Below are 13,824 nucleotides of genomic sequence, written 5' to 3'. Positions count from 1 at the left end.
TTTGGATATCAAAATGAGAAAATGACCCACAGCAGCCGCTGGTCTCCTGTCAGTGGTCTTAGCGTGGTTCAGAGGTCCAGTGTGAGTTTCAGCAATTCAAGGTTACGAATGTGTGCTATTCAGTATGACCGATTTCATTGTCGAGATATTTTCTCCTACAGTTACACCTCCTACTTCCATTGCTTTTAATGTTTAATCTGTGTGCCACGTTCAGCAAACCACACGTCTTTACCTGTTAGACCTTATCAGGTGGTTTTTTACATTGCCATTCTTCCTCTCAGCTGTCTAACCTCTGCTTCTCTAATTTTCTCAAACCCCTCTCTCTCTACCTCTTTCCCTCCCTCCCTTCCTCTGACTCTACACATCATAAGCCTCCTCCAGATTAGATAGGCCCCCCAGTTCCCGCTTGTAAAGGGGGCAGATTATAATCATCACTTTAAATCATGTTAAAAGTAGGCAAATGCTTGAGCCTCTCTGAGCACAAACACAAAGTTCCAGCCACTTTTCCATATTTGTGGTCTTACACTTGCTGATCTTCCCACTTCGGGAAGCAAATGACAGATGAAACAGATGGGACTGGCTCAGCGCCTTCCCCATCAGCACGTTCCAGCTCTGCCACATGAACAGGAGGAGCGAACTGCAGACATACACACATGGAAGACAGCCCTTTATTATGTCCCAGAATGCTTCCAACTGGCCACCCGTGCTGAGGTGGAAGTTGGTGGGACACACGGAGTAGCTGAGACTCAAGTTACTCAGACTGTAGGGGGGCGAAAAACAGCTCCCAGGCAGCTCAGGGTGGGTGAGGCAGCTCCTGCTGAGCCAGGGCAGTGCTCCAGAGAAAGGTGCAGCCAACACCCACAGCACCTAGGGGATGGGTGCGTCGTCTTAGTGAAGGGGACCTAGTCTGTGCACCAACAGCATCTGCTGCTGTCAGTAATTTCAAAAAAATATTAAACAACATATGAGCCAAACAAAACACACCTGAAGGACCTTTTTATCCAGCCAGTGGCCATTTGCACCCTCTGTATGGATGTTCCCAGAATCCAGGTGCAATGAATCAACGAATTAAAAGTGTTTACTACAAGGGTGCCCCCACCTTTTTTTGAGACCTTGGCTGCACTGCAGAGAATTCAGCAGATGTGCGACATACACCATTCCATCTCCAAGTGTGGTCTGAAACACAACACACGACATTAACTGAAACACAAGCCTGTTCTTTGGGGTTTTATTTTGATGCAACACTGCTTCCAGTGAAGGGAGACCCGGAAACAAGAGTGGTGGACTTCTTTTAATTTTTAACACAAAAGATTGTATTGATCCTTACCCAAGAATTGAAAATAAACTATGGGGAGGGAGACTGCTGAGCCCAAACCAGTGTGGCTGATGGGCAGTGTGTCTGACATTCACGCAGTTCTGTCACAGCTTAAGGGAGGGTTTCTTTGCTGGTTCCTCCTGTGATTCTGATATGGGCAGCTCTGGAACTGGAGCAGTATTGATTTTCCTTGTTTGCTATGCATTCTTTTAAAAATAACCGAATCTAATCCCGTTTGGGTTAGCATAACAGGAAAGTAATCATCTGTTCCTGAGAGTAAAATAAAATCTGATCCAAAAAACTCTACCAACATTCTATTTCAATTCTTTGGAGCAGGTTTTCCATTTTACTGATAAGTTAAAGCCTTCATTATGGTGAAGGTTTCTCTGTCTGCTGTCTGTTAGCAGCTGGGCTGCTTTACTGGTCTCCTTTGTTTCCAAAAGACCTCTCGCTTCCCCATTGTCCAGGTGTCATTGTCAGCTGAGGTGTTGTTTTTCCTCAGGTCTGAAGACACTCTACAGCTTCGTATTTTTCCTTTTTCAGATATTCCCCATTTGCTTTTTTTTTTTTCATTCAGCACAACATCCCAGGGGGGTGCAAATGTTGGATGAGAGTGCTGTTATGTGGGGCAGTGATCTGGCAGAGTCTCCCCAGGTGTCTCTGCTGCCCTGGGGTGATTTAATAAGTGCTCCGAATCATCCTCTGCTGATCTTCTCGGTCCCTAGCTGGTAAGGCTGAGTGAATGCCCCAGATTAATTACCAGCTTCAGCCCTTAGCCGTCCTCTGGCCCTTCCTACCCATGGCGGGTCCTAAATTTGGCTGTACAGTAGAATTACCTGGGAAGACTGTTAGAAACCTAACTCCTGGGCCCTACTTGAGACCTGCCAAATCAGAATTTACCCAAGGATGAGGTTCAGGAATCTTTAATGAGCTTCCCAGCACCCAGCCCCTGTGTCCTCTGCCCAGAATGGTGTGATTTCAGCCTAAGATAATGTGAACTAGAGGCACCTGACCTGGAAGAAGACAAATGGAAGTTTGTGCAAGAAGATGAAAAGAGCTTTTCTACTCTTCTCTGAGGCCATCCCAGGTGGGGATGGGGTAGAGGTGGAGGTGCAGAATAGCCAAATTACCCTGCATGCTGCTTACCTGTTCTCATTCAACCATCCATCCATCCATTCAATCAGATGCTCAGATATTGAGCTCATGCCCTATGTATAAGACCCTGGCCTATGTGAGCTGTAAAGAGGGAATACCTTGGACCCTGCCCTCCAAGAGCTCACAGTTCTTAGATGGTGCTAGCCCAGTGATTCCCCAAGGGGAATCTGAACTGATCTCACTTCTTAAAAAGAGCAAGCGGGAGTCAGCGCAGAGTCTTCACCAGGCAAGAATATAGTAACATTAATTTTTCCCATCATACTGATTTTCCTAAATATGGTAGATAAAATTGGTTTTTAACTTATAGTAATGATATAAAATTTTCCTTTAAAATAAGCCTACTGATTAACACCACAATGTGCTATCACTACATAATCATTTGAATAGTTATAATTTAAAAGACTGAATACCAAGTGTGGGTGAGGATGTGGACCAGCCGGAGCTCTCATCACTGTGGGTGGTAGTGTAAATTGGTGTAAAGCCACTTTGGAAAACTGGCAGTTTCCTATAATGTTATACAAATACTATACAATCCAGCATTTCCCTTCCTCAGAATTTACCTAAGAGGAATGAGAACATATGTCCACACAAACTTCTACACAATTGTTCTTAGCAACTTTATTCATGTTATTAAAAGCTGGAAAAAGCCAAGGTGTCCATCAACAAGAAGATGGTTAAACACGCTAGTCATCATCCATACTCTGGAATACTGCTCAGTGTTAAAAAAAAAAAAAAAAGAGAAGAGGCTACTGCTCCTTGCTACAATATAGATGATTCTCAAAAATGCTGAGCAAAAGAAGTCAGACACAAAAGAGTACATATTTAGGATTCCACTTATATGAAACTGTAGGCATAGCTTAATCTATAGTGATAGAAAGCAGATGAGTGTTTGTCTGGAGCCAGGGGTGGGGGAGGGGGAGGAGTTGACTGGTAGGGGCACAAGGGAACTTGTGTGTGCGTTTATTTTATTTTTTAAATTTAATTTAATTTATTTTTTATACAGCAGGTTCTTATTAGTCATCAGTTTTATACACATCAGTGTATACATGTCAATCCCAATAGTCCAATTCATCACACCACCACGCCCACCCCCCACTGCTTTCCCCCCTTGGTGTCCATACGTTTGTTCTCTACATCTGTGTCTCTATTTCTGCCCTGCACACCAGTTCATCTGTACCATTTTTCTAGATTCCACATATATGCATTAATATACAATATTTGTTTTTCTCTTTCTGACTTACTTCACTCTGTATGACAGACTCTAGATGCATCCGCGTCTCTACAAATGACCCAGTTTTGTTCCTTTTTATGGCTGAGTAATATTCCATTGTATCTATGTACCACATCTTCTTTATCCATTCGTCTGTCGATGGGCATTCAGGTTGCTTCCATGACCTGGCTATTGTAAATAGTGCTGCAATGAACATTGGGGTGCATGTGTCTTTTTGAATTATAGTTTTCTCTGGGTATATGCCCAGTAGTGGGATTGCTGGATCATACGGTAATTCTATTTTTAGTTTTTTAAGGAACCTCCATCCTCTTCTCCATAGTGGCTGTATCAATTTACATTCCCACCAACAGTGCAAGAGGGTTCCCTTTTCTGCACACCCTCTCCAGCAATTGTTGTTTGTAGATTTTCTGATGATGCCCATTCTAACTGATGTGAGGTGATACCTCATTGTAGTTTTGATTTGCATTTCTCTAACAATTAGTGATGTTGAGCAGCTTTTCATGTGCCTCTTGGCCATCTGTATGCCTTCTTTGGAGAAATGTCTATTTAGGTCTTCTGCCCATTTTTGGATTGGGTTGTTTGTTTTTTTAATATTGAGCTGCATGAGCTGTTTATATATTTTGGAGATTAATCCTTTGTCCGTTGATCCGTTTCCAAATATTTTCTCCCATTCTGAGGGTTGTCTTTTCGTCTTGTTTATGGTTTCCTTTGCTGTGCAAAAAGCTTTGAAGTTTCATTAGGTCCCATTTGTTAATTTTTGGTTTTATTTCCATTACTCTAGGAGGTGGATCAAAAAAGATTTTGCTGTGATTTATGTCAAAGAGTGTTCTTCCTATGTTTTCCTCTAAGAGTTTTATAGTGCCCAGTCTAACATTTAGCTCTCTAATCCATTTTGAGTTTATTTTTGTGTATGGTGTTAGGGAGTGTTCTAATTTCATTCTTATACATGTAGTTGTCCAGTTTTCCCAGCACCACTTATTGAAGAGACTGTCTTTTCTCCATTGTATATCCTTGCCTCCTTTGTCATAGATTAGTTGACCATAGGTGCATGGGTTTCTCTCTGGGCTCTCTATCCTGTTCCGTTGATCTTTGTTTCTGTTTTTGTGCCAGTACCATATTGTCTTGATTACTGTAGCTTTGTAGTGTAGTCTGAAGTCAGGGAGTCTGATTCCTCCAGCTACAAGGGAACTTTTTAAGATGATAAACTTTTTTTTTCAAATACATTTCTCTTTGTTTTTAATGTTTTTTATTTATTTATTTTTGGCTGCGTTAGGTCTTTGTTGCTGCATGCGGACTTTCTCTAGTTGTGGCGAGTGGGGGCTACTCTTCGTTGCAGTGCGCAGGCTTCTCATCATGGTGGCTTCTCTTGTTGCGGAGCACGGGCTCCAGGAACCCAGGCTTCAGTAGTTGTGGCACGTGGGCTCAGTAGTTTTGGCTCGCGAGCTCTAGAGCGCAGGCTCAGTAGTTGTCATGCTCAGGTTTAGTTGCTCCATGGCATGTGGGATCTTCCTGGACAAGGGCTCGAACCCATGTCCCCTGCATTGTCAGATAGACTCTTAACCACTGTGCCATCAGGGAAGCCTGATGATAAACTTTTTAAGTGTTCTGTATATTAATATGGTAGTGGTTACACTGGTATATATGTATTTGCAAAAATTCATCAAACTGTATGCTTAAAATGAGTGTATGTTAATTATACCTCAATAAAATAGATTTATTAAATGATACTCAACAGGGCAGAAATCATGAAGCTGGTAGTCGAATGCCTGGTAGTGGTACTCAGGTACGTGGTAGACAGTGGACAGTATCCTAAAAGATGTGCACATGAAATGCTGTGAAACTTCAGAGGGAGGAAAAAGTTCTTCAAATGGGAAGATGGGAGAGTGGTGGGACCTTCATATAATAGGTAACATTTCTGCTGAGCCTCTGAGAAAAAGTAGAGAGCATCTGGGGCAAGAATGTATCAAAGTGAAATTGGGTTGAAATTAATATAAGGGGGCCTAAGATGGGGGAGGGGAGGAGTCCCTAAAAAAGCCACATGCACCCTGGGGAAATGGGAAGAATGGGGGCGACCCCACCACTTTGGCCTTTATGACATCAATTCAGTGAAACCTGGACATAAGGGCTTCAGCACCAGCTGGTGCAGTCACCAATTTCCCCCTTGGCCCTCTGCTCTGAGAATTGGAGTGGCAGCAAAGCAAACGCAGGGCCAGGACCAGGGTGGAGCAGTCCAGGCACCCAGAGCAAGCATGATGGGAGGCAGGGTCCCACAAAGGCCGAGCCCTCACTAACAGGCCCCGAGAGTGAGTGCCTCGCATCCTCATCCTGCTTTCTGGTTATCTGGGAGCAGGAGCCCTGGTGACTCATTCTTTCCTAGCCATGCTGAGTGCCCCCTGCAGGCCAGGCACTGTGTTAGATGGCGTATTAGATACAAGTCCTCAGGGGGCTCGCAGTCTAGCAGGAAGGGGAAAAACAAGTGTGAGAGGAGAAACCCGGTGGCCGTGGGTTCTCAGAGGAAAGACACTGGACCCAGACTGGGAGGGGGTGGTCAGCAAACTTTTGGAAAAACTGAAACCTCAGTTATGATTTGAAGAAGGTAAATCCAAGAGAGGGTGTAGGGCAGTCCCTTCTCAACCAGCCTCGTCTAGGATTTGGAGTTTGGCCTTAGAAACCAAGAGCCTACCCTGGCACTGACTTGCAACAGCTGATGTGACTCTTTCCCTCCATCCCCATGCCTCTGTAGGTTTGTGATGTGGCCAAGGAAGCCCTACAGTGCCCCCCTGTCCCAGGTGGAATCCATCCCAGTAACCTCGGCATCTGTCAGCTTGGCAGCAGTCCCAGCAATAGAGTCCCCTGAGATGGATCTGAGTGATTTTGTTAAGTAAGTGCAAAGGCAAAGCCAGAATGGATTTCTTTAAATAGCATTCTTTTCTCTACACTGACTTACATTCTCAAACTCGTCTTTCATGTATTCTTCCAGCAGTTTAATGAGTGCCTTCTCTGTGTTAGGCCCTGGAGGGGGCATCTGGGATACAGAGTTGAAAGTCATCTCTGCTCTCAGGGAATCATAGCCTCCTGAGTCCTGAGGGACTGAGCCCTTCTGATCATGTTGCCCTCTCCATCTGCCAAGCCAGGGTCAGGTCAAGGGTAGAAAGCAGAAAAGGATATGACAATTGGCCATGTGTTATATGCTCACAATAAAATGTTCCGGCCTTGGGGACACACCCAAGTTGTCTGAAGAACTGCCAGAGCTTCTGAGAACTTTCTGTAAGTCAGACAAGGGCTTGATAGCCCAGGAAAAGAAGGGTTGGGGCCTATGGAAAATGGACGAGTTTGATGCCCTAGACTGCATGTTTGGGGGCAGGTAGTAACAGAGCACTGACCAGCTGACCCTTGAGAAACGTGTCCCTTGAATGAGAACCCCACTTATTCTTTGGGGCGCCGTAGAAGGGAGAGGAAGACAGGGCCATCATGCAGCTGAAAACTGTGTTGTGATGCTTGCCAAATGAGTGATTCTCCACATTTCATTAAACTCCCCAGGACTATCCTTGTGGATGAAGAAGTTGGATCTGAAGAAAGAGAGACCAAAAAAGCACAGGTGTCCATCATGGCGGTCTCAGATGTATGGTTTCCTTTCCCTGGGGTGGGTGGGCTGCACATCTTTATCCGGGTTCCTTCCCAACCAAACACCGACAGAACCAACACCTCAGTGAGAACCCAGACACCTCAGCAAATAGATTTTCTCTGTAATGGAAAAGCCATTTACCTCTAACCTTGGCGATCTTGTGCTCTTCCCAGCCCCTAGATAGAGGCTACAAAAGGAGAACTGTCTTCCACAGTAAAAACAAAGAGTAGATTGAGAGAGTTTACAAATTCATACTCTTAAATTCTCCTTCTAGAATGATGACCTAAGGAAATCATCAGAAATACAAAGATGTATGTACAAAGGTGTGTGTTAAAAGTTTAGAAATAGCAAAAAATTAGGAAAATTACTGTATGTCCATGATAATATGCAATCTTTTAAATAAGGTTTGTCTCAATATTGGCAGAGTCGGGGAAAGCAAGCATTTTCACACTTCGTAGGTAGGAGTATGAATTGGTGTAGCCTCTCTGACATGTAATCTGGCAGGTGTATCAAAATTTAAAATGCACAATTCCTCTGCTAAAATATTATTCTCCAGATGCACCTTTACGTTTACATAAAGACGTGTAACTATCCTTGTACACTGCAGCTTTGTTGGTAAAAGCAAGAAAAATTAGAAACGACTTAATTCCCCTAGTAGGAGACTGGTCAAATAAACTAAATTACATCTGCACAAGGCAGTACTATGAAATCCATTTTAGAAAATGAAAAAGTTCTCTCTTTACTGATTTGGAGCAATCTCTGATATATTAAGTAAAAAACACTACATGTTCTGTTTTTTAAAGTATTTTAAATGATGCTTGTAAAGAATATTTAGTCATATGGGAAGGTATCATTCATGCTATAATGTTAACTGAAAAAATCAGAATGCAAATATATATACATATATACTCACACTATACACACACACATTTATATCTGCAGAATAATCTAATGATGGATTTGTGTTTCTTTCTTTGAAGCTTTCTGTATTTTCCACATTTTTTAGAATAAGTATGTGTGTGCATATAAAACACTTGTCTTTTAAATGTTAATTCTTTTCTTTTGTATATATTTTGAAAGATGTCATAGAAAATTCAAGAATACAGAAACATGAAAGCAAAAATTCTCAAAATCCCACCATTCATAGAAAAATTTCAGCAAATAACCTCCTAGATATCTCTATTTGCATATGCAGATCTCTGAGTGAATTTATGCACACTCACACTTGCAGGTGTGATGCATAGGCCTGTGTAATAGTACATAAATGGAACTGCCTTTTTACTCAGTAATATGCTGTGCACATCATCCCTGGTTTATAAATATACACTGCATCCTCCTCCATGGATAGCAGTACCACACACACTTCATGTAAAGTGATCCCCTAGTGATAGGTATTTAGTTTACTTCCAAAGTTTTGCTATTACAGAAAACACTGAAGTAAACATCCTTGTACATACATCTTGGACACCTCCCCAATTATCTCCATAGGAAAAAAAAAAAGTGCTATTTAAAAAATATATACAACATACTTCATTTTTCTATCAGCTAGGGGGAGGAGCACGTTGATGACAAATTATGAATGTTTGCAAGTTTTTCCTCACACTTCTAATTCCCAGGGATTAAAAATGAACTCTGCTGAAACAGAAAGAATAGACACAAACCAGAGTCAGGCGGAGTTTCAGGAATCGCCGTGGATCTTTAAACGGGATGAAATGTTTTCCATTGGGATAGAAGAAGTAAGTAACACCTCATGGGCCCTAGAGTCATCTGATACAATTCTTCTTACTGAACCCCTGCCCCAAGTTAGAAATTTAAATTTGCCCAAGCACTGTTACTGCCTTATCATCATGTATTTTCAGGGTGCTAGGCTAGTCACCTTTCATGGTGTCAAACAAGGTAAAGTCAGGAGTCAATCTGTAAATTGGCTGAACTTTAGCTTGCCCTTTGCAGACTCTCATATGGAATGACTTTCTCTGCAGGTGTTTGACATTTTGCCTCTCTATGGAGTGCTGCGGCCACACAGTAGCCACCAGATATCATTCACCTTCTATGGACACTGTGACATCATTGCACAGGCTAAAGCTCTGTGTGAAGTGGAAGGAGGGCCCACCTATGAGATAATACTAAGGGGAGAGGCCTCCCTGGTCCACTATTCCTTTGACACCAAGGACATTAACTGTGGATTACAGGTATTGCCAGCCATCGGGAGGAGATTTTCTGGGTTTGCCTTAAACGTCGGTCATAGTCTTTGTGCTCTCATCTCTCCTGGAACCCTAGTCAGCATAGTCTCACCATCACCCCTATCCTTGACCCCTAAGCTGCTTCCTAAGCCTGATCATCCCCCCACTGCCAGCCATTTGCCAGACATTTTCACTTGCTTTTCTCATTGTCTCCTCAAATTCTGCATGTTAGACACTAAAATTTGCATCTTTATTCTCAGTCCAAAAGCCCATTCCACCCTCTTTGTTTCTTTCAATAGGACTACTCCCTTCTCAGTCCCTTGAGTTTACGAACTCCAAGGAATTTTCCACTGCATTCTGTCCTTCAGCTCCCCACATCCTTACAGGCCCGGGGTTTGCTAATTCATCAAGCATAATTCCTCTGAGTTGGTTTTCCTTCCCATCACCACTGCGATTATCACACTGCAGGATCTCAAGCCATGCCTAAATTATTACAGCAGTTCTTCTCAAGCTGTGATGTGCATACGAATCACCTGGGAATCTTGTTCAAGTCCAGATTCTGATTCAGTAGGTCCAGGGTGGAGCCTGAGAGTCCACATTTCTGACAAGTTTCCAGGTGATGTTGATGCTGCTGGTCCACGGACCCATGGAAGCAAGGGATTACAGTGCATTTCTGGCTTCTATCAAAAACTGATCTAAATATCATTGCCAGGTAGATTTTCCCAAAATTACCTTGGGAAAAGAGCAAAAATGATTGCATAGAGAAAAGAGTATTGTTTTATAGTTAGAAGAACTGGGATGTTATCCTACTTTTACTCCCTACTGACTGTGACCTTGGGCACATAACCTAACCTCTCCAAGTCTCAGTATCCCTCATCTCTAAAACGGGATTGGGGCAGCAATTCCTATTTCACCAGATGGTTATGATTACCTAAGTAAAGTGTCTGGTCAGTACTGTGCCTGAGTCAGAGAAGGCCTTCAATCATGAGTCACTGTGGATCAGAGCCAGGTTCCTCCACTTGAGTAAGGGTGTCCTAAGCCCCTCTATTAACTGATGCTCCTTACATATTAAACTTTGTTTCTCATAATTTCCCATTATAAACTGCTCATTCATTTATGGCCAAGCTGGTTTACCCGCTGGCCCTAATGCAGCCCAGCCCTTTCTGCTTCCATTTTTCCTATTATATTATCTATCTCATCCTCCGCTCTGCCAACTCCAAAGTCACACATACTGTAAGACCCAGCTCAACTCCATCCCTCAGTTATCTTCCTTTTACACTATATTCTCTTGGCACTTAGAGTCTTTGCCATAATATAATGTACTTTCTAAATCTTGCTTTGGAATAATTGTCAGTTAATTCCATGTCTGTACAATTTCTCTCCCCAATTAGAATTTGTGTTATGTACTCAGATGCCATATCTCCTACCAAATATGAATGGGAATTAGACCCCCCATTATATAGCCACTGCATTAATTTTTTTTTTATTATTCAGTATTATTACTGAATTGTGTGTGTACATATATGTTTACAGGTTAAATATTGTGCCTAAAATCAAATTCACCTAACACCTATTGACACCTTGTGCGTTACTTTGACCAAATAGAATTTTCTTTCACTCCTTATCTCCAGGGTCTTCTGGGCAATTGGTTTTGGCTCAGCTCAGAGTGCTTCCTTTGTAGCAACTAGTTCTTCCCCTAGTTTGTCCTAAGAGCCCCCAAAGTGGCTTCAGTTTGTGGTTATTGGACCCTCTGAATTATGTTAGCAAAATCTCAGGAAAAAGAATATGGCTGGCCTATTACTCCCCTGTCTCTCCATAAAAATAGAAAAATTCATTCTAGAAAATTCTGAACTCAAATCTTATCTAAAAAAGCAAATCTTCGTAATATAAAAAAGCTTACTTTAAGATCCTCTAATATGAGTTCTTTGTGGGGAAGAAATCAGAGGTTCAGGAAGGTGAAATGCTCACCCCACAGCCGTACTAAACTAAATTAGTTGTTAGAAGACCTAAGACAGAGCCAGTCTCCAGGGTCTAGTGCTCCTCCCGCCCAGTAGGCACCTGGTTCTGATACTGAAATGTGCATTGGCCAGCATCTACCTCATGGAAAATGAAATCCGTGTCTGTGAGACATGCTTGTCTCCCTGCCTTTGTCAGGATGACAGCAGCATCCCAGAGGGTGGGTGACAGAGGAGTCACTCTTCTCCTTCTTCTCCTCTCAAGCTGTTCGACCATGTCACAGAGAGTGAAATCACACTCAAGAACACTGGGAAAGTTGGCTTTGAGTTCAGCGTTCTGACTGACCCCCAGTCTTCGCCAGACAACCTTCTGCCTGGAGTGCCACTCATCCAGCCTCTCTCAGTAAGTAGCCCATCTCCCCCCACAACCCATGACGGCCACCTGATGATGGTAGGAGGGGCCCAAACCCAAACCTGCAAGCCACACCCCAGGAGCTGAGATTGTGCTAAACATTCACTGCCAGGATTATGGGTGTGATTTTTTTTTTTTAATTAAAACTAACAAGCTCTCAGAGACAAGAAAAATAAATATATCCAAGCCCTTCCTTCATTCATTAAACAACTATTTATTGTGTCCTCCATTAGCCAGGCACTGTTCAGGCACCAGGGGTTAAACAATGAACAAGATATACAATCCCATGGATTTTTTTTTCATGATTATAAGAATAGTTTATTTCCACTTATGTCCTCACACTTCCCTTGTAATTCCTTGAAGCCGAGGGCCTGCTCTACTCTGACTACAACAAATAAAAGCAGCTTTTTGTTGGCAGTAGTGAAAACACCAGTAGACTGCAGTGAGCCGTATTGGTTTAAGTAGCAAATGGAAGAGATGGTTCCTTGTACATATTATGTTAATCTAACAGTTTTAAGGAATTTTTGTCGAGTTCATCTCATCATGAAAATAATACATAATTGTTATAGAAAAATTGAAAGATATGAAAAAGGATAAAGAATGAAATTATAATTGTTCATCATCTTACAATCCAAAGATAAAAGTGCTGTCATCTTGGATGATAGAGTCTATTCCTCCCCTAAATTATCACATATATTTGGGTCTGTTGCTAGTTTCTCTGTTCTTTATTGATCTGTTTGCCAGTACCTACATCCATAATATACTATTTTAAGTGTTATAGCTTTAAAATACATCTTAATGTCTATTAAGTCAACTCCCTTTTAATTCTTTTTCCAATTTGTCTTAGATATTCTTTTGAATTTTACTTTTATGTTCTTCCTAAGTTGAATGCCTACTTTTCTTTCTTTCTTAATTAATAATGGAAAAATGTGAGTACACATTTGCCTCAGTACACCTTTAGCTCCATCTCATAATTTTAAAGAAAATTATAGATTGAAAAAAGGAAGTTAACTTTGCATATTTCATACATTTTAATATCAACCATTATAATTTTAATTATTTTCTAAGTTGTCTAGAATTGTAGTTTTATCTACAAGTGTAATTTTAAAGTATATTTTTCTCTTTTTCAAATTTCCAAATGACTCAGCTTTTTCTTTTTGTTATTGAAACTCTTGTTAATGTGAAGTTAATACTGAATTTTTCATATCATGGCCAGGTAATATGACCTTCTGAATTCCTACTTTTATTAGTTTGTTAATATATTTTAGTGGTCTAAAATGATTTTTTAATACCAGTGAATGTTTGGAAACAATGTTGTCTGGACTGTAGAATGCAGATTATGATGAATCTTTATTAAATTAACCTCTATTAAATTATATTATCCAAATCTTGTATCCCTTTTTCTGTTTAATTATTCTAAGACTAAGAATGGTATATAAAAAGTTTTCTAAGACTAAGAATGGTTTATAAAGGGTTTTGGTATATAAAAGACTAAAAATGGTATATAAAAAATATATAAATTTTTGTTTTATCCATTTTCATTTCTGTCTTATTTGGCACACAAGATTTAATGACTATTAAGTGTTCATCCTGCACTGTATATTTTATCTATTTTAAATTGCCACTTTCTTCCCTTTTAATGCTTTTTACTTTGAATTCTTCTTTGGTATTAATATTGTATCTTTCGAAGTACCATATTAGCTATCTTTCACAAGGTTTGGTATATTGTGTTTTTCTTGTGGTTCAGTTCTATACATTTCATAGTAATCACAAGTATATCTTTTTCTTTGGCTGTGGGTTCACTCCTTCACTCTGAGGATATGTCTTTCATTTATTATATCTTCAAGTATTGCTTCTCCCCTATTTTCTCCAGTCCTTTCTGCTAAAGCAACTTTTAGACATATGTTGGACCTTCTCATTCTGTCCATGTTTCTAAACCTATATGTCACAT

The 13,824-nt window shown here is 41.1% G+C and overlaps 1 protein-coding gene across 1 annotated transcript in view; it reads left to right on the top strand.

Moving 5' to 3' along the window:
* HYDIN (HYDIN axonemal central pair apparatus protein) overlaps positions 1 to 13,824 on the top strand; it is a 440,857-nt gene that overhangs the window by 288,276 nt on the left and 138,757 nt on the right. Inside the window, exons 25-29 of the mRNA XM_049703807.1 lie at positions 6,445 to 6,582; positions 7,242 to 7,323; positions 8,943 to 9,062; positions 9,306 to 9,515; positions 11,727 to 11,864. Of these exons, the coding sequence (XP_049559764.1) occupies positions 6,445 to 6,582; positions 7,242 to 7,323; positions 8,943 to 9,062; positions 9,306 to 9,515; positions 11,727 to 11,864 (688 nt within the window). The remainder of the gene's footprint in view (positions 1 to 6,444; positions 6,583 to 7,241; positions 7,324 to 8,942; positions 9,063 to 9,305; positions 9,516 to 11,726; positions 11,865 to 13,824) is intronic.

This window comes from Orcinus orca, chromosome 20 (genome assembly GCF_937001465.1).
Source record: "Orcinus orca chromosome 20, mOrcOrc1.1, whole genome shotgun sequence".
NCBI classification, from domain to species: domain Eukaryota; kingdom Metazoa; phylum Chordata; class Mammalia; order Artiodactyla; family Delphinidae; genus Orcinus; species Orcinus orca.
Note: the sequence above shows the minus strand (reverse complement) of the source record. Positions and strands in the feature narration are given on the sequence as shown.